The sequence below is a fragment of the Camelus bactrianus genome, chromosome 3 (genome assembly GCF_048773025.1).
Source record: "Camelus bactrianus isolate YW-2024 breed Bactrian camel chromosome 3, ASM4877302v1, whole genome shotgun sequence".
NCBI classification, from domain to species: domain Eukaryota; kingdom Metazoa; phylum Chordata; class Mammalia; order Artiodactyla; family Camelidae; genus Camelus; species Camelus bactrianus.
The window spans coordinates 116713099-116739622 of NC_133541.1; the positions used below are offsets into that span (position 1 = coordinate 116713099).

At 40.3% G+C, this 26524-nt stretch overlaps 2 protein-coding genes across 2 annotated transcripts; both read left to right on the forward strand.

Moving 5' to 3' along the window:
• The first annotated feature begins 428 nt into the window (after window positions 1-428).
• On the forward strand, window positions 429-13659 carry TRIM58 (tripartite motif containing 58). The gene is made up of 6 exons (XM_045515561.2): window positions 429-1197; window positions 3600-3695; window positions 6702-6932; window positions 8847-8869; window positions 8966-9066; window positions 13068-13659. The coding sequence occupies exons 1-6, from the start codon at window positions 775-777 to the stop codon at window positions 13649-13651; spliced, it is 1458 nt and encodes a 485-aa protein (XP_045371517.2). The 5' UTR covers window positions 429-774; the 3' UTR covers window positions 13652-13659.
• A 5564-nt stretch (window positions 13660-19223) lies between these two features.
• OR2W3 (olfactory receptor family 2 subfamily W member 3) lies at window positions 19224-24150 on the forward strand. Its single transcript, XM_010954026.3, has 3 exons — window positions 19224-19290; window positions 21551-21614; window positions 22839-24150. The coding sequence occupies exons 2-3, from the start codon at window positions 21602-21604 to the stop codon at window positions 23798-23800; spliced, it is 975 nt and encodes a 324-aa protein (XP_010952328.2). The 5' UTR covers window positions 19224-19290; window positions 21551-21601; the 3' UTR covers window positions 23801-24150.
• The last annotated feature ends 2374 nt before the right edge of the window (window positions 24151-26524 follow it).

The following is a 26524-nucleotide window of genomic DNA, read 5'->3' on the forward strand; positions in this document are numbered from 1 at the left end:
CTACTTCCCGGATGACCTAATGACCTGACCATATCCATCCTGAGTAGGGAATCACACCCTTTTTGTCAAATCATCTTGCTTTTCTTCTGTCTTTCTCAGCCTCCCCCAACTCACAGGCACCGCAGCACTGATGGGCCGTGCTTGAATGACTCCTTCTAACCAATGTCTTAACCTGTAGCTTTCCCACCTCCAGGACATGCTTTGCAACAATCATAGGATTTAAATGCTCTGAACTGCTGGGCTGTAGAACTATCGTTATTATAGACATATTTTTTCAGGCATCTCTCCATCAACCCATCTACCCATTTCTTTATCATGGGCTAATTAACAGGAGGTAGAAAAAAAAAATGATGTTTGGAAAAAGATTTTAAGAAATCGTTTTGCTGTCCAAGGCTAAGAAGGTCATGGGGTAGTTCAGAAAATAAAGGGGGGTGGGGGAATGGAGCCAAGTAATTCTCCAGTGAAAACATCACAGTGAAAAAACACTAGTATACAGGCTCCATCAAGGTATGCGGTGAGGGATTCCGTTAGAAACGCCTTTCCAAGGAGGCCAGAGTTACTAGAATGTTAATTTTATCCTTGTGGTTGAAGTGGTCTGAGTTGCAACTTTACTGGGTGTGGCTCATTTGGACTCTTGAACCCTAGCCAGGGAATAAAACCCCGTCGGGTGCCTGCTTCCCCGGAGGCTGCGGGGTTCCTCCCTTCTGTGCCAGACCATCGGGGGAGATAGTGCAGGCAGCTGGGGGGAAGCAGAGCTGCCGTCTGCTGCCCGCCATGGCTTCGGGGGCGCCCGGGGACCGGCTGTGCGAGGAGGCCCGGTGCTCGGTGTGCCTGGATTTCCTGCAGAACCCGGTCAGCGTGGACTGCGGCCACAGCTTCTGCCTCAGGTGCATCTCCGAGTTCTGCGACAAGGCCAGCAGCACGCAGGGGGGCCTCTACGCCTGTCCGCAGTGCCGGGGGCCCTTCAGGCTGGAGACCTTCCGGCCCAACAGGCAGCTGGCCAGCCTGGTGGACAGCGTGCGGCAGCTGGGGCTGGGCCTGGGGACCCCGGGGACGCGCCAGTGCCCACGGCACGGCGAGGAGCTGAACCGCTTCTGCGAGGAGGATCAGGAGATCCTGTGCTGGGTGTGCGACACCACTCCCGAGCACAGGAGCCACCACACTGTACCGCTGCAGGAGGCCGCCAGGTGCTACCAGGTGAGGGCCGCTGCGCGCACGCGGAGGGCTGCGGTTCCCCGGGGCCGGAGGTGTCATTCTGGAACAGGGGAGCAGACCGAGTCAGAGGTCTTAAAAGTGCCTCGCCAGGGACAGAGCCAAATGGCACCACCTGATCCGAGTGACCCCGCACCCTCCCCACCCTCCCCCGTCACGGCTCACGTTGGGGTCCCCTTGCCTTGGCTCCGTGATCACCCCACCTTTTGGGATCCCCGTTCAGGATCTGAAACATACCATCATTTGAGAGTGCCCCTCTCTCCCACGAAACTTTCCCTGGCTGTTTAATTTCATGCTGGTGTTCATTTTCCTGATGTTGTTGGTCTGGGTTCCACACATAGCACTGGTGTAGAGGGCAGTGTTGTCCAGTTGGTTCTTAGCCCCAAGGGCACATTGTTATTGCAAACACTCCCTAATAACTATTATTTGTATATTGCCTTGCTTTTGCCTAGTGTCTAGGTCCATGTGAATTAATATTGTCAGCAAAACCACCTTGGTGTTTGAACATTTGCTAAGAATAGCGTCTGAATGAGCACAAGGCTCTGATTAACTTTAAAGCCTGCCAATGCATGTTCCTCTGAAGTAAGAATCCAATAGCTAGGCACAGGGGCCCTTTACTATTCAACATATGTTTGTGAACTCATGATGTGAGTGTCCTCAATAAAGAGGTGACTCATATTGGAAACTCTGTGAATACGATTCTTCCTACTGCTGCTCGTCAAAAGTTTTTGGACGTATTCTGAACGCACTGAACTGCCCAACATCTGAAACAGCTCCTGGAACATAGGAGGTTAAAGTCATCTTTACTGACATTTCCTTGACATGCTATCCCAATGAAATAAAGTGCAAATATTAACTTTCTAAAATCATAACAATAATTATGATTATTGTTATTAATTTAACTTTGTTTTAAATCAGGGTTTGTGATTTTTTTTTTTTTTTTTTGGCCTTCAACTTCCCTCTGGACCTAGCTCGAAATATCCCTCCTGGTTTTCCTTCTTGATTTTGAATGTCATCTACAAAATTCAGATGGTAGTTGCTTTCTAGCTAGACTTTTGAAGTATGCTTCTGTTTTTCTTTCCTTTTTTTTTTTTTTTTTTTATACAGAAGGTACCATAGAGTGCGTGGCTCATGTCATATTTCTAAGGAAGCTCTTCTCTGTTTCAGTCGCCCTTCTACTAAATACCAAATATCTTCCAACTTCCTTAACCCATCAGTCAAGACTTTCTAAGGCCCTAAGCTCCTTTACTATATAGTTCTTGTCTTAACCAGTCATTCAGTCCAGCAAAACTAGCCTAATCACTGTTGTCCCCAAACATGCCACACCTTTTCGCCTCCTTGCTTTTGCTTACAATTTCTTTTGCCTATAAATATCAAAGTGTTTTATTCCTTCTGAACACTAAAAAAAAAGGTCAGTTTCGTCATTTTGTTCCATGCCTCCATGGATTTTACTTCTATTTTGTGTGCTTTACATTAAAATATTATCTTAAAAACAGTTGGTGTTTAAGATGTATTCAAAGGCTTTGGGAAGACTTTGGGTTTTTGTTTACCTTCAGTTTAATTTTATTTTTCTGGAGACCTGTTGAATTACTTTGGGAAGAGTTTAAAAATGTGTGTATGTATCTATCTTTGTGTTCTCTGTAAATAAAATGTATGTGTTGACCTCTAGCAGGGGTCTTAAGGTTGAAAAGAGATTTAGTATTCACTACTTAATAGTTTTACATTATTTTTTTTCTTTTACCCCTTGTGAGATTTATGGCATCCTGTTTTTATTTAATAAATTCTAACTTACAAGGTTTCTTCTGGCCAAATTGTAATAAATACATTTCTGATTATAAAATGATAAATAATTTTAAGAAGCTGAAATATATAGACAAGGAACAGCAACAGTTTTCATTCAAGTACTAGCAGATGAGATCTCATTTACTAAACATACTTTATTATACACACATAACTGATCTCTTACTAATTTTTATATATTCATTATAAGCACTTCTATGGTTCAAAATTGATGTCAGCTTACTTGACATACACTTATTTTAATTTTCTTTAAAATTCTGAGTCTTTCTTGTAATTAAATATTCCACAACACCTTATTTTAATTGCATCCTGTGAAAATAGGTTTTCTTCTCACTCCCTTATTTTTAATATTTTGGTTAATACAGTTTTTACTATTTAAAATAATGCTGCAATGAATGCACTTTTAGATAAGTCTTTGCTTATACCTGGCATCAATATTTGAAGTCATATTTGTGTTTAACAGGTGTTAATGAGGTTGAAAACTTTTCTATGCTTCCTAGGGCCTGATCTTTGTATTGCCCCACATACCTGGTCAGTGTTAAGGCCTGAATGAGGTTATCTGTAACGGCTCCCGTATATCTTCCCAGATGAAGCTCCAGATGGCCCAGGAACTTGTGAGGAAACAGATGGAGGAAGCCTTAACTCAGGAGGCCAGTGTGGGGAAGAAGACTGTCATTTGGAAGGTAAGAGAATATTTTGGAGCTTCAGGAGGCTAGCTTGTCTGAAAGATCCAAGTTTGGGTCATTGCATCATTCTTCCACCATCCTCCCTGCCCCAGGACATTTGCTCCATCTACATAGGTACCCAAGAAAAACATCTCAGCATCATTCTGGATCACCTCAGCCCCTCAAGTTAATATTGTACAGCTGTGTTCTTTTTATCCCTGTTACCCACTACCCCAATGCAAATTAGGAATAAATAACCTTTACTGTTCTTGACCTTGCTGTCACTCACTGCTGCGTTCCTCTTACCTAGAACAGAGTCTTGCAGCGTCCCTCCTGCTTTAAAAATTACATCTTTGTTGGATGAATGAAATAATAAATATTGCACAGCATTGATAAATACGGAATACAGGCTGATAGTGATCATCTTACTATATGTAAAATAATCTGAATTTTCAGTGTCTTTTCAGTCATTCATATATGTATTTCTCTCTTTTCTACACCTCATCCGCTCTTTTTTTCTCTTATTTATATAAACACGCACACACACAAACATACACAGAGGGGTTCTGAACCTGGAGTGATGCCTTCCGAGAGATATTTTGCACTATCTGTAGATACTGTTTTTGATCACGTGTGTTTTTTGTTTAATTTTTATTTTTTGGGGGGAAGTAATTAAGTTTGTTTGTTTGTTTGTTTGTTTGTTTATTTATTTATTTATTTATTTATTTATTTATTGGAGAGCTGGGGATTGAACCCAGGACCTTCTGCACACAAAGCATGTGCTCTATCACTGAGCTATGCCCTCCCCACTCTGTAGATATTTTTGGTTGTCAGAACAGGGAGAGGGTGGTTTTGCTATTGATGTCTTACATGTAAAGGCCAGGAATACTGCTAAATACACAGAACAGTCTTCCCTCCCCCCCCAAAAATCACAAAAAAAGAATCACCTGGTCACATGTCAATAAGGTCAAGATTGAGAAACTGTATATAGAAATTACATTAGTGTTTATATTTATACAGTATGTATTACAATATATATAGAATTTGTTTTGTAGAGTATTTCTCTTCTTTGTTCTTCTCCAAGGAACCCTTTCTCTCTGTCTTCTATAATTTTTTAGTTTTTTCTTTCCTCTTTCCTCAAAAAATTGTATCTTACACTCTCTCCTCTGACAGATATGTTCATAAGGATTATTTTTGCTATATTCTTATTTTGTGATATATCTTACCTTTCCCATAGTTACGTATCCTATGGGTAAAGTTAATTGAAATGGACATTTATTGATAATTTTTGTTCTTTGAAGGCAAATAGTCCAAGTAAATTGTTTTTAATTTTGACCGAACCACAAGTTTACAAAACCAGAAACTCCATATCTGAGATCTGGATTTCTACATTTTTTTAAACCTGCCACTGATTATTCTAAAGTAGAGATGATTCTAAGCTCCTTGTTCTAAGCCCCGTAAACTTGCACGATTTTAGCTTTGAGAACACATCCTAGTGAGCCAAATGCAACAAGCCTGTGCTTCATAAAATGAAGTCTAAATTCTATGAAAACCCTTGCCTTTCTCTATCTGTGGATATAATTGTGATACTCAAAAGGGTGATGGGAGAGAACAATGAGTTACAACTAACCCCCTTCTCACCCTGTCATCTCTCATGACCCAAATATAATTCCACTTTTTTCAGTGACAGAATTGTTAGCACCACTCCTTACTAGCACAGCCTCTAAAATGGGGCCTGGGGGAGAAATTCACCGAGTTGTACCTTTCAGCTCAGAATATGGAATTCACAGGTGGTTGATTTTTAAAGCGGTCAGTATGATATGAATCTACTTGTTTAGAAAGTGGCAGAAGGAGATAGAAATGGGAAATTGGAGGAAGGAGTTGAGTCTTAGGAAATTTGGGGAAAATTATTATTAGAATTTTTTTTAAAGGTAACAGCTTATGTCCTTTAATCAAACCAAGATGTTATAGTATTTAATAATGGGCCAGAGAATTCAAAGTGTGGGGGGACTGTGGGAGGATAATTTGCCTCGTATACTCAGTGTAAAGCTAGTTTTCCACCTACCAATCTTAAGAGAATAAAATTTAGATACACTGATGCTGTATCAAAGTATGTTCCTGTTGACTGAAATAAATGCACAACCTAAAAGTTGAGAGTTACATTTTATTCGGCGGGCATTTCTGAGGACTCGAGCTGGGATGACAGCCTCTCAGATCACTCTGAGGGACTGCTCCAAAGAGGTAGGGGAGGAGCCAGGATATATAGGAGTTTTACAACAAAGACCAGGCAGTTGGAACATTAAAAGATTACTGTTAAAGAAAACCAGACATCTCAGGTTAAAGAATTTAGTGCTTCTCTATGTATGGGAAGGAGTAAATGTCTCGGCTCATCGAAATCATTCCTTTGACAAGCACCTAGCTCCTTGGGTCCACTAAAAAATGGCAAATGTGAGACTTGGGTAGAAATTGACATGAATTCCTTGAAGTTACGCAGTAAGTTCTTTCTGCAGAGAATGTTAGCCTCACAGTTTCAGGATTACCACTTTGCTGAGAAGTATTTCCTAATCCTGAACCTTTTCTTATTTACAAATCCAAGTCTCTCTAATCTCTCTTCGTAGTTCAGGTTTTTACACACAGTTCTCATTACACTAGTAATAAATTTTAACATCTATTGGGCAACTATTCTATGCTAATCACTTTGCTCAACAGTTTAATAGGTAACATATTTGAATTCCCAAACACTTCTTTTGCCACATTTACGATACTAAAACTTGAATATAAAAGTGCCTTGCCCTCAAGTCCATGGAAATGGGAATTCACATCCAACAGTCTTTCTCAAAGTCTACCAAGCCGCTTCTCGTGAGTCGCCTCTGGTTTCTTACGTGTTGTTAAAATACAGTGGATCAGCTCATAGTTACGAGGATGAGATCACTCCAGACAGCGTCCCCTCCAGCTTGATCATGAAGGTGGAGGCCAGACACTCTGCCCCAGTCGCTGATGGTTTGATGGGTTCCGTCACTTCAGGAGAAAGTGGAAACACAGAGGCAGCGCTTCCGGTCGGAGTTTGAAAAATACCGTGGCTTCCTGGCCCTGGAGGAGCAACTGCAGCTCAGAAGACTGGAGGAGGAAGAGAGAGCCACCCTACAGAGGCTGCGGGAGAGCAAGAACCGGCTGGCCCAGCAGAGCAGGGCGCTGAAGGAGCTGGCAGGGGAGCTGCAGGAAAGAAGCCAGCGCCCAGCGCTGGGTCTGCTGGAGGTGAGGCTGGGCGCCGGGGAGGGGAGGGAGGGGCAGACCTGAGACCAAGGGGACAGACAGATAAGCTTTCAGGGACAAATCACTTCGGCTTTTATGCTCTTCAGGAAAATAGCACTCTAGGATTTATTTGGAAAGCATCTTCATTTTCAATCCTAGCATCAGGATCTGAAGGGACCCTAGAGAATCATACAAAATAGTCCATGTTAAAGACAAAAACTGAAATATTTTTAAAACTAAAGTTAATGATTTACATAATATTAAACTGAATAAAAAAGGACAATTTATAGCATGCTGCCTGAAAAACACTTCTTAAAACCTCACAATCCGTCAGTGATAATATTGCTGTATTTCAGTGATGGCCAGCCCCAAAAATCTTGTTCAGCTATTTTAGTGTCAATGGCTACAAGTAGGAAAAACATTTTAAATTGTTCACCTTGAAACGTGCATTGTTAATTTTGAAGGCAAATGCTAATTTTCTAGCCCTGTTGTCTTGCCCGTTCCAGGCTCGGTGGGGAGCGATTTCTTGGGCTCCAAGCAGCTTTCTCATAATATATTTGAGATTATAGAGCAGACAGAAAATAACAGAGAAGAGGAAATACTTCTTTTTAATCCTCCCTGAAGGCATTAAATCCCAAGTGAATTGAGAAAGTCATCATTATTACTGAATGCATGCGATCATGATAGAATTCACTGCAATACAAATTTCTGGGCACACTTTATTGTATCTCATCCCCAATGACTCCTTTAAGGATTTTTGAACTAAGTAATTCATACAAGTACTAAGTAATTCATACAAGTATTGTGACTAATAGCACTAGTCACAACGTTGGGCAGGGGTGGTATTAAATGAATGAATTTACAAAGCATTTTTATATAATTTGTCCCTCTTTGTCTTCAATATATCTATATATCAGTAAACCTTATTATTATTATTTTTGCAATGCCCACTTCCAAGTGAGCGAGCTGACACACAGGAATACATTTTCTAAATTTCAGACAGTACATAAACCCAAGAACTTTGGCATTTTCAATAACATTCATTGTTTCATCACATCTCAAAGCACAACTGATTTCAAATGAACATTTATTAGGGCTGAATGAATGTTAAAATGTTTCATAATACAAATCTTAGGGAGAATATATTTGCAGATAATTTATTTTCATTTTCATACGCTCTTTTCCCTTTCTTCTTCAGTACCAGTAAGTTACATTTTCCCCTTAATGGCCACACACAAAGCCTTATCATTCCCATGGAAGGTAAAGATGATAATTTCCTAGTTTTTATGCCCCGTCAAAATTAATTCGACAGGTGGCTATTTTTAGAGGGATCGAGGAAACATAATACAGGTGAATTATTTAATAATCTATTTTAAGATAAAATGTTGCTAGATATTAATGACTTTTATCTTTATTTTATCACATATGCGTCCAAAGATATGGTATGTTGTTTCCAAGAATGAGGAATTTAGGGTTTTCTTACAGGGACAATGAGAGTGGCATTTTACGTCTGTACCTTTCACTGTTTCTCAGATAAATTTCTGCAGATATCTGGAATCTATTTTTACCCTAAGTCCACTTAAAGAGTGTCACTCTTCATTAAAATATCAAATGTCAGAATTATTAATTCAGAAAATAGTTAAATCAGTAGATAGAGAAATTAACCTCAACTCTGTGTAGTCTGATTTTATTGTAATAGAGGCTAACAGATTATATTATTTTAAATTCACAAGAAAAGTCAACAGCAGCCTGTTGTGGGCTTTCATGAAGAGAGATTCATGTGTCCTGTAGTTTCATCTTAAAACAGTTAATGATTTCCAGTAATTCCTAAAGAGATGTTCATGGTGTGTCCCCGATCTGTTAAAAGTAGTTCGGAGGCCTGACTCACATCTGCTTGTGTTTCTCTTTCACTTTCAGGGTGTGGGAGGAGCCCTGAGCCGGTATGTTTACTTTCTGCATCAGAGAAGGGGTGGGAGAGGCCGAGGTGGTTGTCGAGATAACCCTCCTAAGAGCTTTCTGTTCTGTGCCCTTCTCAGAAGTAAGAGTGTCCCACGGCTGGAACCGGAGCCCATCCCTGTGGGGCTGAAGACAATGTGCTGCATCCCTGGGATGAGGGAGATGCTGAGGAAGTTCCAAGGTAAGCTGCATTTTAGAGCCTGAGGACCTACAGTGCCTGGGGTGTGGCTGTTAACAGCGGTTTCTTCCTGTACCAGTCACGCTGCAGTAACAAACAGAACCCAGTGGTTAGAGGCGAAAATCAGCAGTTTTATTTTGAGATCATGTTACTGGTTTATTACTTGATTCTGGACGCGTTTGTTTCACATCATCTCACCTTGGGAACCCATGCAGACAGAGCCCCACCTCCTTGCCATTGCTGACAGTCATGGGAAGGGGCAAGGTTATGGTGAATCAGGTTCCACCCCTAAAGCATCCCTGCTGAAGTGGCCTCAGGGCTTTCCTGAAGGTTTTATTGATGGAAAGAGTCACATGGTCATGCCACACTATAAAAGGGGGGAAGGGAGAGGGCACCATACTCAGAAAAAGAGTATTGGGATATTTGATATTTGTGACTAGTCGTAAAGGCTGTCAGAGTCATGGGCATCCATATAAGCTACATTTGGTTAGAACCGTAGGGTTTAAAAGTGACCTTAACTGTGATAGAAGTAACATTCATTCCAGCCAATCTCCATTTCCTTGCAAAATGCTATACTGTTTGGAGGACTAAATGAAACATGTTTGAAAGCAGAAAAAAAGCCATCAGTATATGAAAGCACTGTGGTGCATCAAATAATACAAGGTTTGGGCTATTTTTATTATTTGGCAATTTGATAAATTGCTTAAATTAGTCAATAAATCCAAAACTATTCAGTCAATTATATTTACGTAGGAATAACTGTGGTGTTATAAATTAGTTTGTATGGTCTGATCATGTTGTTTACTTAAAGCAGATCAATACATTTAATTTCTTTTTTATATTCAATTTATAGCAAGGAATGAAAACAGACTGTGGGGCTAAGTTGTGGTTTTATTACTCGCTGGGGAAGAACTATCGCATGATGAGAAAATTCATTATCAGTCCTGTTCAGTGATTTAATCCATGTCCTGATGGGCAGATTAATATGTACTAACTACATGAAATGTAGCGAGTCATTGCAATCATCAGTGTCTTCAGATTACCATTTCTTTTTATTGAATTAAATAATTAATTAGGCAATTCCACAAATACTGTGTATTTTATGCTGGCCATCTTTGAAGCATTGGAACATATCATTGAACAAAAACAACAAAAATCTTACAAATCTCCAGCTTCACGTTGCAAATATTTACTTAAATTATGCAAAATACATAGAATGTTAAGAGATGATACAGAATATAGGGGGAAAGAGAATAAATTAAGGGTGGCCAGGATTTCTGGGGTTAGAGCATCTGATTTTGAATTTGATGGGCAAGGAAAACTTCCCTTGGTAAGGGGTAACTTCAGCAAATACCTGATGTGGAGGAGAAGTATTCCAGGCAGCAGAAATGAGTCCCAAGGCCTGAGATGGAAGTATGGGAGGTACATTTCAGGAGCTTTGAGGAGGTCTGTGAGGCTGTGGTGGAGTGAGTGAGGGGAGAGCTGAAGAGACCGAGAAAGTCCCCATAGTGCAGGACCCAACAGGAAGACCACTGTGGGCAGGATGCTTTACCTCCGAATGAAATACGACATTTTAAAGCTGTCAATGGAGGAATAGCATGATAGGACTAATGTTTTGTAAGCATCACTGCGTGTGCTTCATTGAGAATAAATTACAGACAGTCAAAGCTTGATGTGGGAAAGTCAGTTAGGAGCCTTTGTAATAATTCAGTCAGAGATGACTGTCTCTTGGATACGGGGGGTGCTGAGAAATGGACAGAATCTTGGTATATTTTGAAGGCAGAGCTGGTGAGATCTCCTGGATTAAATAGGAGGTGTCAGAGAAAGAGAAAAGTCGTGAATGATTCTAAGGTTTAGAACGCTAGAATTAACATAATGAAGTTGCTGTTTACATTGACAGGTAAAGCTGCAGGTGAGGCAGAAAAGGGGAAGTTGGGTTTTGGTCACATCAATGTTGTGATGAATGTTAAGTATCCAAATGTTGATGTCACGTTGGCAGATGAATTTACAAATACTGAGTGCCAGGAAAAAAAGTGTAAGCTAGAGATATATTTTCTGAATTAGTAAGCTTATGAATGGAACCTAATGAAAGCAATGAGCCTATCAGCCCAAGAACACAGCAGGAGTGAGCTGAGCAGGAGAAAAGAGGTCGCAGTCCTGAGATCTTTGTCCTATCCAGGAGCAGTGATGGAGGAGAAGAGGAGAAAACAGCAAAGGAGACCAGAAAAGGTGGCTAGTGGAGAGGAAGGGAAAGCATGGTGACTGGTGGTGTCTTTGGGAAAGAGAAGTGAATTTTTCCACGTCGGAGAGATTCTTAACAGTGTCAAAACGCTACAGAAAAGTCATTTCAAGTGAAATCTAAGGACTGATTGCTTTCCAGTGTGTGGGTGATTGGGAAGAAAGAGCAGTTTGTTTAGGATGTTACTCTATCTTGGTGAGCAACCGAATTTAAGAAAGAAGAGGCAGGGACGGGAATTGGTGGTAGGTGTATTAACAACCATTTCACAGATTTATTTTCTTACAAAGGAGCAAAGAAGTGGGCTAGATTGGGAATGATGTATAAAGACGTGACATATACTAAACAGACTTAGCACAATTCCAAAGAATTCCACAATTCTTTTCAATTCTTGTTACTTTATGGTCTCTAGAGTTCGGGAAAATCACATAATCTCTTGGACTCTGAGTCTCCCGTCTATAATGTGAGGATGATAATGGCTACCTTGAGGGAGGTTACGTGGGAGAGCATAGATGATGTATTACTTATGTGACCCTCTCAGGTTTGACTGTCATTAAAAGGTCACCAGAAGTGGCTTAGAGACAAGTAAGAATAACAGTCATCTTATGAATATGTGTGATTATTCTATTAAAACAAAAATATGATTAACAAAATTAACTTTTTAAATGTTTATGAAGAAAAGATACTGAATATTTCACACCCTCCCTTGTTCATTGAGATAGTTTCATAAATAGACATACTTATTAATTATAGATACAAATAAAATTTCATAGCAATCTCACTGGGACTTCATAGTATCAGTGTCAGTTTTGTACTGCTGCATAACAAATTACCACAAATTTAGTTACTTAAAACCACATCCATTTATTAGTTCACAGTTCTTTAGATCAGATGCCCACATAAGGTCAGCTGGCTTCTCTGCATAGGGTTTCATAAGATCAAAATCAAGGTGCTGGCCAGGCTGGGCTTCTCTGAAGGATCTGGGGAAGAATCTACTTTCAGGTTTATTCAGTTTGTTGACATAAAGTATTTCTTTGCAGTTATGGGACTGAGATCCCCATCTCCTTGCTTGGAGATCACCAAACCTTTCTCCTCACGGATCCCACTCCATCTTCAGAGGCAACAATGACTCATCAAATCTGAACCTCTCTGATTTTCCCTTCTGCCACCAGCCCAATAGCCAACGAAACTTAGATCACCTCCCTCTTTTCACGCAATATAACGTAATCATGAGAGTACCACCTCGGTCTGAAGGTCATGAGACTCACTGTAGAATTCTGCCTACCATCGTAACATAGCTTTGAAAGCGGTCAATTTCATATTAAGCTGAATCCGAATTTAAAACGAATTGAAACATGTGAATATCATAGGAAATTTTTCTATAAGCTTTGAGGGAAAAAAAGAAATCATTCCAAGGGAGTTGTGAATTTTATTTAAATGCAGATCCTCCTAAGAACACCCAAGTGCTTTGGATAGAGATAAAAGGAATCTAAATGGTTATATACTTGGTCTGTCATATAATCAATGGTTACATTTTAATTGGGAGCAATAATGAGCCCTGGATTATGCCAGGGTAGCAGTGGAATACACCCAAAAGCAATAAAACACCTACTCATTAACCTGCAAGGTGGTAACACTTATTTTGTTATCTCCAGGAGTTGTTACAGAGAGTGAGGATGGTGCGACTCTTTTCCTCAATATCCTGGCTTTATAAGTTTTCATAAATATGTTCTGTTCTTTTACGTGTTCCACAAAATTCTTTCTGCAGTTGACGTAAAACTGGATCCTGCCACAGCACATCCTAGCCTCCTCTTGACCGCAGACCTGCGCAGCGTGCAGGACGGAGAACTGTGGAGGGATGTCCCCAACAACCCCGAGCGATTTGACACATGGCCCTGCATCCTGGGTTTGCAGAACTTCTCCTCGGGGAGACATTATTGGGAAGTCGTGGTGGGAGAAAGAGTAGAATGGGGGTTAGGTGTCTGTCAAGACACAGTGTCAAGGAAGGGGGAAACCACACCATCTCCGGAGAATGGGGTCTGGGCCATGTGGCTACTGAAAGGCAGTGAGTACCTGGTCCTTGCCTCCCCACCAGGGCCTCTCCTCCACCTGGAACGGCCGCGTCGCATTGGGATTTTCTTGGACTATGAAGCAGGTGAAATCTCCTTTTACAACGTCACAATTGGGTCTTACATCTACACATTCAACCATCTGTTCTCTGGTTTCCTCCGACCTTACTTTTTCATCTGTGACACGACTCCAATAATGCTGCCGCCTATCACAGAAGTGGAGTCAGAAAGCTGGGCGTCCAGAGCTCGCTTTGACCGTGCTATTAGAGATGACCTTTCCTAAAATTCTGTTCCTGAGATAACACCCCTAAGCCTGGCAAAGCTTCCCGGAGTAGAAAGGATGAAATGCATATGTGAAGGCTCAGTAAATGTCCCCATTTACGTCAGCACTTTACTTCTGGTCACTATGGGAACTCTCCCACAGGGACAACAGAGAACATACAAAATTCTTGCATTTGGAAGAGGATTGTGTAGTATAATAATTTTAGAGATAGAACAATCCTATCACTCTTTTCCGAGATGGCACCAACACGCTTTCTTGATGAGATTTTCTTCCAATGAATGGATCTTGTATTAAACAAAGATATCTATATATTTACTATAATGTCTCACTCCTACAATCCTTTCATTCCAAGTTCTCCACATATTAAGAATTAGAAATGGCAATTCTTAAATTGGTTCAGAACAGTCCAATATCGTTCTAGCACCAGATCCGTAATTCTGTTTCTCCTTATTTTCCATCTTCTCTTCTTACTCTGTTTCTCACTTTTTCTCTTTATTGATTCTTTTTTTTTTCGCTTTATGCTTCTTACTGTCACCTTCCATTTCCTCCTAAATTAATATATTCACAACCATTCCTTTATATACTTATGATTCCTATGACTATATTCCATTACTCTTTAAATTGTCTTTACTCAGGGATCAATTTTGGGAAATGATGACATTCATTCCTATGATTCAAATATCACTGAGTCCCACCCCATACCCTTTTGCAGCTTTCTTTATCTTTGTATAGACTTTTTTTTTTACATTAGAAAAAATGGCTCAAAATTATGATTCAATGAATTCTTTGACCTAGCCATTTACTAGCTGTAAGACCTTAAATAATCTCTCTTTCTCTCAGTCTCAGCTACTTAATACGATTCCTATACGTAGAGCAATGATACAGATCTCACAATGATTTGGTCAATAATTAAGGTCATGGATTATATAATTCGTTTAAATTCAACTCTACTACTTAAATTCAATATAAAAATGACCATAATGATGAAACAAAATAATATTCCACTAATTTTTAAAGAATTTTCTGTACATTTTCAACAAAATTCTTTTTTTCCAACAAAATTCTTAAAAATTATTGAAAGCTAACTTTGTTGCCATCTTTATATCTAATAATTGCTAGCCAAATGCTAAAATGATTCAATGCTAAATATTTAAATGCTGAATAATTACTAATTAATGGAAAATTTAAATAAGATCATCCCAGTAATAATCTGTGGAGACTGTAATCCTCTCCCTTTACTTTACCTTCAATTTTAAGGAGCTTTCCTCTTCCAAAGTGATTCCTTTGACTAAGATCTTCCACTTACTTTGCAATAACATTACTAGCTTAGTTTTTTTTTCTATATTTTTAACACGTTTCTTCTCAGACTTTTTGTTTCTGAAGGAGAATTATGGATCATCATAATTTTAGGAACAGAGAAATTTGGTCAAACTGTATTTCCAGATGGCTTCACATTCTTTATTGATGGAGGCTAGTGTTCAACAAACATTTCTATACGTTCACGTTTGATATATTTATGTTTGATCACAAGCAAACAATTCCGCCCTCTGTTTTGGAAACTGAAGTGATAAGAATGTGTATTTACATTCCTCCATACCTGCCTTAGGTCTCTTCCATTCATGATCCAAGCAGAAAACCCTGGGTCTCAGTTCATGCTTCCCCATCACCAGGGCTTAAATGGGGCCTAGCAACTTTGTGCAACACCTGACTGGTCACTAAGGGCCCGCACTCCATGACAGAGAACATACACACAGACCAGTAGAGCCCCTTCCCCGTAGGGAACAAGAGGGACAGAATCAATGGTCTAAGATCACGCCACCCCTGGGAGCTCCGCCCATTCACTGGGACGAGGAAGCTTCACGGGCCCGGGCCTTCTGCTCTCCTCAGAGGGTGAGAAGGGAGTCCTGTGAATGCCCCCTCCCTACTGAGAAAGCCAACATCTTAAGTCTCCACTTCCCTTTAACCCTGTTATCTCATTGTGCATCTTATCATGACTTATGTTAGTTACCAAACCAACTTAAATCTTGCTTCAGCCCTTGCATTCCAGACTTCACAAAGCTTTGTGCATTTCTGTTAAGACCCCTTCCCAATTCCTAAAAGGGTTTCCACTGTTCTTTTTGAAATTCTGGTTCATTAACGGCAAAATTCTTCAAATGCACATCTATTCCTTTGCTTTCCCTTTACGTTCTTCTCCATCCTTTCTACACACACACGTGCAGACACACACAATCACACAATACACAGAGGCTTCTCCAGTGGATGGTAACTCTCGTTTTTTTTTTTTTTTTAATTATTCAGGCCAAAAATCTAGTTAACTCCTTTCTTGACTTCACTTTCCCATATCTAGTCCATCAGTAAATCTTGTTGGCTCTACCTTCAGACTATATCTAGAATTCAACCAGCTCTGACCACTCTTCTGCGATAACCCTGGTCTGAACATCCGTTCTCTCCCTGTGGGCTGTAACATTAGTTTCCTAGCAGTAATCCTCACCATACCTCAGCCCCTCCCATATCCCTTCTTAATGCTGCAGCTGGGCCCATCCTTTTAGTACCTGAGAGATGATAGTATGATTGTAATAACTTCCCATTCAACCTAGCGTTAAAGCCAAGACCCTGGAAGATCTGAGCATCAGTTCATTCTCTGATTCTGACTCCCTTCCTTTAATTACCTTTTGATTCTTCCTCCCATCTACTCCAGACCAGGCACTTCCCACCATCAGCCCTTTCTCGACCTGCAACTCCCTTTTCCAAGATGTCTCTTTAACTCATTCCCTTCCTTCCTTTAAGCCTGCTCAAATCCAGCTTCTCGGTGAGAACCATACCACCTGACCCACCCCAGAGCCCACCCAAGCTCGCCACCCAACCTCTTCACTGGGCCCAACATCTAATGTATTATTATACTATTTATTACGTTTGTTTGTTTATTTATGTATTTATTTATTTATTTAGCTTTTGCCTTTTCTGGATGGAGTGTAAGCACCCCGAGTGGAGGGATCTTTGTCTGTTGATAATGATACATGCCTGACATATCTCAAACACCTCAAATACTGGTTTGCATGTGGTTATCGCTCAATGCACATTTGCTGAATAAATAAAGGATTGACTTTTTGTGGGGGCACAAGTAAGGGATGATCTGAAAATGTCTTGGGAAATGTAATACATGCCAGTGGCATTATCATTATAATTATTAATGTATAACTAGGCAACCAGTGACCAATAAAGTTCAATGTCAAGTGCTAAATGAGTGAAATCAATTTTTTAAGTAGACAGAAAATTTGAATGGAAGGCTGAAGCTGCAGAGGCCATGATTCTAGGGGAGCGATGACTCACTCTGCCCAGGCATGGTCCCACTGAGCCTCCTGTAGCTTTGACTCCCTGTGACAATACGATGACACCGTTGACTCATAACGCTGCTGTATATGTACTCCATGTGCCAATTCTCATACTCTCTAGGAATATGGGGAACATTATATAAAATGATCTGGGCTAAAACTTTTTGTGAAAATTGACTCTTTCATGCTTTTTGAGCCCCTCTTCATCTTAACTGCACGGTAGAGTCATTTCCTCTCCCTACAGGATGTTTTGGGTTTGCTCTCCCAAGAGGGACAGTGTGTCCCAAGAGGGACCCATCACTTCCCTACTACCACGTGCCCCTCTGTGATTATCTGTTGGACTTTTTTCTAGCCCCAATTCTTATAAAGAATGAATAAAATAAAGAATGATTAAAAAGTCAACCTCAAACATTAGACTGTAGTTTCTCTGACCTTTAACTTTCTGGAGCTATGTTTACAGTTTATCAGAAGGCTGGATGATTTATTCAGATAATTCATTTGGTCTTGTTCCCTACCACCCAGTCATGTGACTGATTTGGCAAGTGAATGAACTAGTTAAGCTAATAATTCTAGCATGTTGAGAAGGCCCCGAATGAAGGCAGCTAGGAAGAGGGGGGATCTGTGGGGCTGGTTGAGAATGGGAAGTAAACTTAGCTTCATCCACAGGCAGAAGGGGTGATTTTGACGCATCTTGTCCCAAAGGGCAGCGAAATTGAGGACACTGGGATTTATTAAATCCTTCTGCTCACCAAGAACCAATCACTCCCCTCGTGTTTTCTGTGTGCTTCTGGGACCCTCTGTGAATTTCCTCTTCTGGTATAAGATGGAAGGATGGAGGTGGTCTGCATCTGTATAAAATATATATTCTACAAATCTGCAAGTTCTACACCTTTACCTGTATGGCATATTCTCTTTATTCCCTGATCTGTAACTTTGTCTACTCGAAAGCACCTGAATAATTATTTTGATAAACTCCCTAGCCAGTTCACTCAAGCTACACTTTTTTTTCTCTGACATTGCATGGCTGATTGCAGGCATTCAACTTCTTTTCATTTATTTACTTTATTATTATTAACTATTATTCTTTTAATTTCAGCCTTGGGGTGTCATATTTGCCTCTACAAAAGCATTAAAAACACGATCATAACATATATACACAACCTAGTAAATCAGGGGCTCATGATACTTGCTCATTTACCCCTCCTAGTTTGTGAAACTAAAGTATAAATTGATATATACTGACATATTCCTTTCAAATCCTAAATAAATTAATTAATAAATCAAAATTGTCCCCCTATCAGTTCCTTTAATTAATAATAAACTGTTAACTGGTGTACCTATAAAAATTTTCAACGATCTAAGATGTGGGTTCTGTCTTTTTCATACATAAAATTCTTAGGAAAAAAATATGTCAAAATACTTTTGCCTATTTTTGGTACATCTAAGGGAAAAAATAAAAAGATTCTTTCCAGGCAAGATGGGACTGATTATACCTCATTTGTTTTTTAGATACATAATAATTCTTAGGAAGAGAGGAAGGAAGCAAATAATCCATCGGTATTTATGTTTATAGAACAAAAATGAATTGAGTCCCCAGTTTTATTTACAAGGAGAAATAAATCCTTTTCCTAACAAGGGACAAATTCTCATCGTCCTCGTTTCCTGTCTGGACCTTATGGGAGACTATAGAGTTGGATGTGATGCTTAACTACACCACAGCTCAGTGTATGTGCTAATGGCCCCTGTGGGTTCAGAAGTTTCCCCAGAGCTTGGGGCTGTTGAGTCTTCCCTCAGGAGAACTGCGTCTTATTGTCATTGTCGTAATCTCCTCTGCACACATATCCTGGTCCATCTCATTTATAGAGGAATGGACCAAGCCCAGGAGAAGCGCCTTCATTTCCTCCTGCATCTGGAATTGCCCATGGTTGGAGGGTCTGTATGCATCCAGGATGGGAGGAGACATTGCACAATCTCATGAAGATCCTTCCATTAGATCTGCACCTTCTGACTTCTGATTTTTAATGATATCTGGTACCATACAAGTAAAAATGGTAAGTAGATTTCTGGATTTCAGAACTATGATATCATGATTCATAAGACATACATGTTTGGTCACCCAGATGACCAAAATTTACTTCTCACATATGTTGGTCTTTGTCCACAGTTCCTGACTCACAGCTCCCCAAACCTTTGGAATTTCCTAAGTGTTGAGAATGACAAAGGTGTCTTTTGTTATATTAATGAGGTGACTTCGGAAAGCACCTGAGGATGGGGACTGTTGCCAGTGGACAACCATGTGATTGAAGGGTTGGTATTTTTCAGTTTCACCCTCTGATCTCTTCGGTGGAGAGAGAGGCTAGAGGTTGAATCAACTGCTAATGACTGATTATTTAATCAATCACACCTATGAATGAGGCATAAAAACCCAAAAGGATGGGGCTGGGAGAACCTTGAGGTTGGTGAACACATGGAGATACGGGGAGAATGCATCGCTTTGAGAGAGCGTGGCGCCTCCATGCCCTTCCAACTTTGCCCTATGCATCTTTTCATCTAGATGTTCCTTTTATAATATACTGGTCACCTAGTAAGTAAAACGTTCCTCGGAGTTCTGTGAGCTGCTCTAACAAATTAATCTAGCCTGAGGAGAGGGGTCATGAGAATATCTGATTTACAGCCAATTGGCCAGAAGCACAGATAACAACTTGGGCTTTTTGCAGCTGACTTCGAAATTGGTTAGGGTTTGGGGAAGTCTTGTAGGACTGAGTGCTGACCTTGTGGAATCTCTGGGTAGAGAGTGTCAGAATTGAGCTGAGTTCTTGGATACCCTGCTGATGTCCAAGAATTATTTGCTGGTGGTGGGACCCCCCCAACTCTGTTGGAAATTGTGCTAGCAGCAGGACTTGGGGATGCTCAGTCTCAGATCCAGTTTTGTTACAAGAGAAGGAAAGGAGCAGCATCTTGATTAAAGCTAGCAAGATGTGAGGTATTAGCGAGAATATTCTCTTTCAATCGTCCTGACCCTTCTTGTGAAGAAGCCTTTCTTACCTGCACATCAAAGTTGTGAAAAGAATTCAGGAGATTGGAACTCAAGGTCTCTTGAAAACCAAATTCACATCCCTCCCTGCGTGAGACCCATGTTTCAGTCCTCAATCTCAATTTTCTCTTATGTCACAGGATTTAAAATTTTAAGACTACGAGATTGTGCAGCAGTTTGTTTTAAAACACTGGCATTAATATGGAAATTGAAAGTTCCATCTTTTTTCTTTCCTAACTTCCTGCCTTTCTTTCTACTTTTTTTCCTTTTTCAGTTTGCTAATTACAAGAACAACAAAGAAAGATTTAGTAAAGGGGATGGGACAATTATTTCTTTAAAGAAGAAATAGCAGGGGGGAGGGTATAGCTCAGTGGTAGAGTGCATGCTTAGCATGCACGAGGTCCTGGGTTCAATCCCCAGTACCTCTATTTAAAAAGTAAACACATGAGATAAATAAACCTAATTACTTCCCCTCCTTAAAGAAGGAAGAACAAAGCTAAAAGGATGGATTAACAGACTTTAAAAGAAGAAAATCATTCATAGAGACGTTTCCTAAATATCATACTACCTGCAGGTGTATATGTGTTAATTTTCAGTTTCATAATAACTCAAAATCACTGATTACTGCTTTATAAATAAAAGACATGTATTAAAATCTCCTAAAACTCCATCTCTTGCTCTACAAGTGAATCTTTTTGACAGCTCACTGCATATTTTGAGATATTGTTTCTATTTTAATAGAAATATGCATATATTTTGTGACCAAAAGCATGGGGTCACACTACATAAAATCTCACTATGTGTTATAGTCTGCTTTCCTCTTGTTTGAAATTAATAAGATTAAAAAAATTCCAAGTGAAGCCACATACAAAATCTATTTTCATTTAGTAGTTATTTTTTTCAGCTCATAGTTGCTATTTATCAAACCACTTCAATAACTTTAAAATATACATTGTTTCTGAGTATTACCCATTTCAATCAATACAGAAAATTATTGAGGGTTTATATTACATGTTGTGGGTTAATAAATGTAGGACATATTCCAACATGCAGAATTAACGTGTCAAAAATATAATTTAAAATTTTGTGGAAGATAGATGTTTCCTTTGTTAAAATAACAAGGTGGTCTTTCAATTTTCATGTTGAATTTCTCTAGTTTTGTCATTATTCTTTAAACTATGTTAGTAGTTTTTTGTGGTATTTTTTTAAAATACAGACTCAAATTTATTCATATTTTGCATCATAGCTTTCAAAAATTGCAATTTGCCTAGTGGGATCTTCCTAAAACCAAGATGATCAGGAAAGAGAGAGGTTGAATAGTGACCATTCTTTTTTATAGTGGTTGTATTTTTTAGTGTCTTTAAATATTTGATTTGTAATTCGTTTTGGTGCAAGGAGTAATTTAAGGATTCCCTACTCCCCAACCCCAAATGTCTGGTCAATGATCATGTTTTAATTATTATATTTTTAAAGTATGTTTGGATATATGTTAAGGATAGTTTCTCCTCATTAGAATTTTTTTGTTTTCTTTAGAATTTCCCTGCCGAGTCCCATGGACTTATTTTCCAATTCCGTTTGTATGCCATGTGTTTTATATGTAAGTCATATGTTTATAGTTATACAATAAATATAAATATTTACCAACTTTCTTTCATATTAATACAAATATAAGAACATATCTGTAAGTAAATAAGGTAGTTTGATTATTACCATTTTAGATGAGAAAACTATGTGAAGGTAAATGAGCCTTCTAAGATCTCATAATTCTATCTTGTTGGCTGAGGGACTGTAACCAGGGAGACTGGGAGAGCAGTCCAAGATGCTTTCAATTCATTCCTCTGTATTTGTCTGTAAGACTTATGGTCTGTGTCCTCAAACGTACTTTGTTTTGAATGTGATGCGTTCTTAGAATTGCAATTTGATGGGCGTTCCTGCACGTACATGTGAATCATTGCATTAAAGTTGTATTATCCAGTGGTAGAGTGCATGCCTAGCATACACAAGGTCCTGGGTTCAATCCCCAGTACCGCCTCTAAAAATAAGTAAGTACACCTAATTACCTCCCCCACCCCACAAAAAAAGAAAGTAAGTTGTATTATCCATTACAAAATTTCATGATTATTTTTTTACTCAAGCAGTATATAGGATTTTGGAAGAAAAAAAATTTCTTCCATACCAGACCTATTTGAGAGAGAGAGAGAGAGAGAGAGAGAGAGAGATGAAGGATTGGGGGCAGGGGGGAGGGAGATTAATTTTATGTGCATACTGCTTTAGTAATAATTTCTTGTCTCATACATTATTTATCTACTCTGGTACTTAAATTAGCTCAGGAATCATGATCAAATGAATAAAGTGTGTCTTTAAGATAAAGAGTAGATGGGTATTTTGCATGTAATTGATACGCCCTAAATACTATTAAATGACCCTTCATGGACTTCATTTGGGGCCTTTGAGATTTTTGCAGGCGCTTAGGAACTTGTGTCTCAAGAAGAATCAATAGTTGGGCCAGGGCAGGATGTGTCTTTGTTGTCACTGGAATTAAAGGCAGTACCCACAGTGAAGGGTAAAGACTCCAAGCCCCATTTCCTGGGTTCAGAATCAGCTCTGCCTCTTTCTAGAATATGATAAGTTACCTAACACACATCTGCCTCAATTTCCTTTTCTCTGTAAGTCAGGGATAATAAGAGCGCCAACTTGGTATCATTCTTGTTGGGGTTAATGGAGTAAATAAATGTAAGAAGTGTGGAAGAAGGCTTGGCTCATAGTGAAGTGCTCCCTTATATTGGCTGTAACATTTATTCATATCAAAATTCCTTTTCAGGTATAGTACAGATGGATGGAACCAACGAGAGCACCCAGGGAAGTTTCATCCTTTTGGGGTTTTCCGATCGCCCCCATCTGGAGAGCATCCTCTTTGTGGTTATCTTGATTGCGTATCTCCTGACCCTCGTGGGCAACACCACCATCATCCTGGTGTCTCGGCTGGACCCCCACCTCCACACTCCCATGTACTTCTTCCTCGCCCACCTCTCCTTCCTGGACCTTAGTTTCACCACCAGCTCCATCCCTCAGCTGCTCTATAACCTGAGTGGATGCGACAAGACCATCAGCTACACAGGCTGTGCCATCCAGCTCTTCCTGTTCCTGGGTCTGGGCGGTGTGGAATGCCTCCTCCTGGCAGTCATGGCATACGACCGTTTTGTTGCCATCTGCAAGCCCCTGCACTACATGGTGATTATGAATCCACGGCTTTGCCTGGGCTTGGTGTTGGTGGCCTGGGGCTGTGGGGTGGCCAACTCGTTGGTCATGTCCCCAGTCACCCTGCGCTTACCCCGCTGTGGGCACCGCAGCGTGGACCACTTCCTGTGTGAGATGCCTGCCCTCATCCGCATGGCCTGTGTGAACACAGCTGCCGTAGAGGGCACCGTCTTTGTCCTGGCAGTGGGCATCGTGCTGTCACCCCTTGTGTGTATCCTGGTCTCCTACGGCTGCATCGTGAGGGCTGTGTTACAAATTCAGTCAGCATCAGGGCGGCACAAGGCCTTCAACACCTGTGGCTCCCATCTCACAGTGGTCTCGCTTTTCTATGGAAACATCATTTACATGTACATGCAACCCGGAAACAGCTCTTCCCAGGACCAAGGGAAGTTCCTCACCCTCTTCTACAACATTGTCACCCCGCTTCTGAACCCCCTGATCTACACCCTCAGAAACAAAGAGGTGAAGGGGGCACTGAGGAGGCTGCTGCTGCATGACAGAGAGGGAGGGAAGGAGCAAAAGTGAACGGGCGGGTGATACAGGCATCCCTAGCCTGGTTACGAACTCCACCAGGGGCCACGGATGGCACTGGGGATCGTTGGCTCAGATCTGTGCTTCTCAACTTACATGCTTTCTTTCCCTGGACTTCTGTGTGACTGTTTTAATTCCAACATTATATATTTTCATAAGTGAACTGCAAAAAAAAATACCATCCCAAACCTCTCTGGATGATCTTATAAAGCTGGTCTGAAGAACAAAGTGAGGTAAATAGTTATAAAGATGAGTTTCTGCAACTTATGCCAGAGTGCCAAGTAGGAAATCACTTTTCTTAATGAGAATTTTGCTTTTGTTGTTGTTTTTGTTTGTGATGCATTAATAAAATTATGGCTATTTTAGAATAATCACAAATTGGTTACTTCTCTTATTTAACAGCCATCAAACATGGGACATCGGGTGTTTTTATTCCCCAAATCCCCGTACAGATCCTTTTATCATATCATATGGTTTTGTCTATCCTTCGTCCCCAGACTTTGGCATTTTCCCCAAAGCCTGGTGTAAGAGTCTGGATAAACCAAGAAGTTAGCCTGTAACAATGATATATGAGTCATTTAAAATCTTAAAGCATCATTATTTCTCAGGTATGTTTATATTTTGTTAGTGAGAAGGCCCTGATGTTTAGTAATTCCCTAATGAGTCAGGTGCTCTGAATGCATTTAATCTTCCCTGCATCTGTGCAGGTCACATGATTTTTATTACCCATATTTTATGCATGTGACATTTGGGGCTTTGAAGTGAAATCATTTGCCCAAGAAGAACTGAGCCAAACATTTACTGCAAGTTCTAACTCTATTCCTGCTGTTTCTGTTGCTACATGAATTTGTAAAGAGCAAAAATCCGTAAGCATTTAATGAGTAGTGTCAAAAAAGCATGATTTGTTTCCCTTCCTTCCATAATTCAGTCCAGGATGTAGCGGAGGAAAAAGTTTTGCTAGACTCTTGGTGGATCCTTGTCTGGGTCTGAAAATTAAACTGACATGGATAATTTAATGGAATAAAAGTATACAAATGTATTTAATATACATTTTACAGGACACAGGACCCTTCGTGAAGAAATGAAGACCCTCCAAAAATTGTTCTTATGCTGGATTTGATGAAGAGTGGATGGTGGTGAAGAAATGTGATAGGCAAAGTGGGTATAATTTATTGGTAATAAACTGGGGGAAACTTAGCAAAGCCTGTGTGTTTAGATTCATCTCAATGTCCTCCTTCAAAATAAGGACGTTTCTTTTCCCCAGGAAAAGGGACTAGAAAGGATTCCCTTCTATGAGGGGCTTATGACCTGCTTCAGAGGACGGTCAGAAAGTCCGTCTTGCACCTGCCTTTTCACAAATTTCTTCAGCTCAAAATATTCAATATGCCAAAATGCGAAATTTGAAGTAATATATCCTGAACATCATTAAAGCTTTCTTCCACTTAACGTGCAACGAATTACTCCTCGAAGGAGGGCCGCGAGGGTCTGGACTCCTGCAGATCTCACGAGGCTTGCCCTCGCTCGCTGGCTGCAGGCCCTCAGACCACACTTGAAGGGCAGAGGAAATGAATTACCCACCGCTCTCTTTGCAGGCATTTGCTGGGCAGACACATTCTGGGGAAAAAAAAAAAAATGTTGAGACAGAATTCCTAGACAAAGGGGAAATAAAATGAGGAGGGGATAAAGAGAAGAGGCTGGATGAAGGATGCCAGCACATTTATCCTCAGTCCCCTCAGAGTCACAGCTTCTCCTCCTCCACAATAAGCCTGTGTTCTCACCCTCTTTTTCTACCCTCCTCGCTCTCTCACCTCAAAGGGCACCAGCCTCCGTGGGGTCACTTAAGCACAGACAAAGCAGGGGCCACTGGAAAGGAGATTCTTGTGCTTCAAGAGGACCCTGAATATTGGTGAATATTCCAAACTGCTTTTTAAAAGAAAAGTAGAATGGGGGGAGGGTGTAGCTCAAGTGGTAGAGTGCATGCTTAGCAGGCACGAGGTCCTGGGTTCAAGTCCCAGGACTTCCTCAAAGAATAAATAAGTAAACCTAACCACCTCCCCCCACCACAAAAATAAAAATAAAAAAATAATAAATAAAAGAAATAGTGATATGAATGGGCTGATGGTGAATAAGAGAATAGCAGCTATCCGTGAGGCAGTAAGAGTTTCTCCCTAGAGTTATAAAACTCCACAATGCTGCCTTGGGACACAGCTGACTAAGGAGAGACGTTTAATCGATAACCAGGACTATGTGCAGGGCTTCTCCAAACGTATTCTCTTCTTGGAAAGAACTTGCTGGACATCCTGAGTGGACTTGAAAAGCAGTCTCTTGGGAAGAATAAACTTGAGGAACAGCAACTGGACGGTTGTCAGTGTTTCTTCCTCTGAAAAGAAGTGCCCCAAAGATAACGAAGAGTGTTTGCATAACTCTAAGGAATGAGAATAGTCCATGTGTACTGTGGTGAGTGATTCTGATTGTGCTTCCTCAGTGAAGGAACAGAATTCAACTGAGTAATTCAACTGAGTAAATTTTAAAGGTCTTACTGGCTTTCTTCGGTGATTCATAAATTGAGCATCATGCCTCTAGAAGAAAGAAAGTAACTAAAGAGCTGTAGAAAATGAAAGACTTATAAAGGGAGTGGACACAGGAAAGTCATGCTAGGCAAAAACAGATTTGTTTTTGCAAGGTTACTTTCCTCGTAGGGGACTTCTAAGGCAGGTT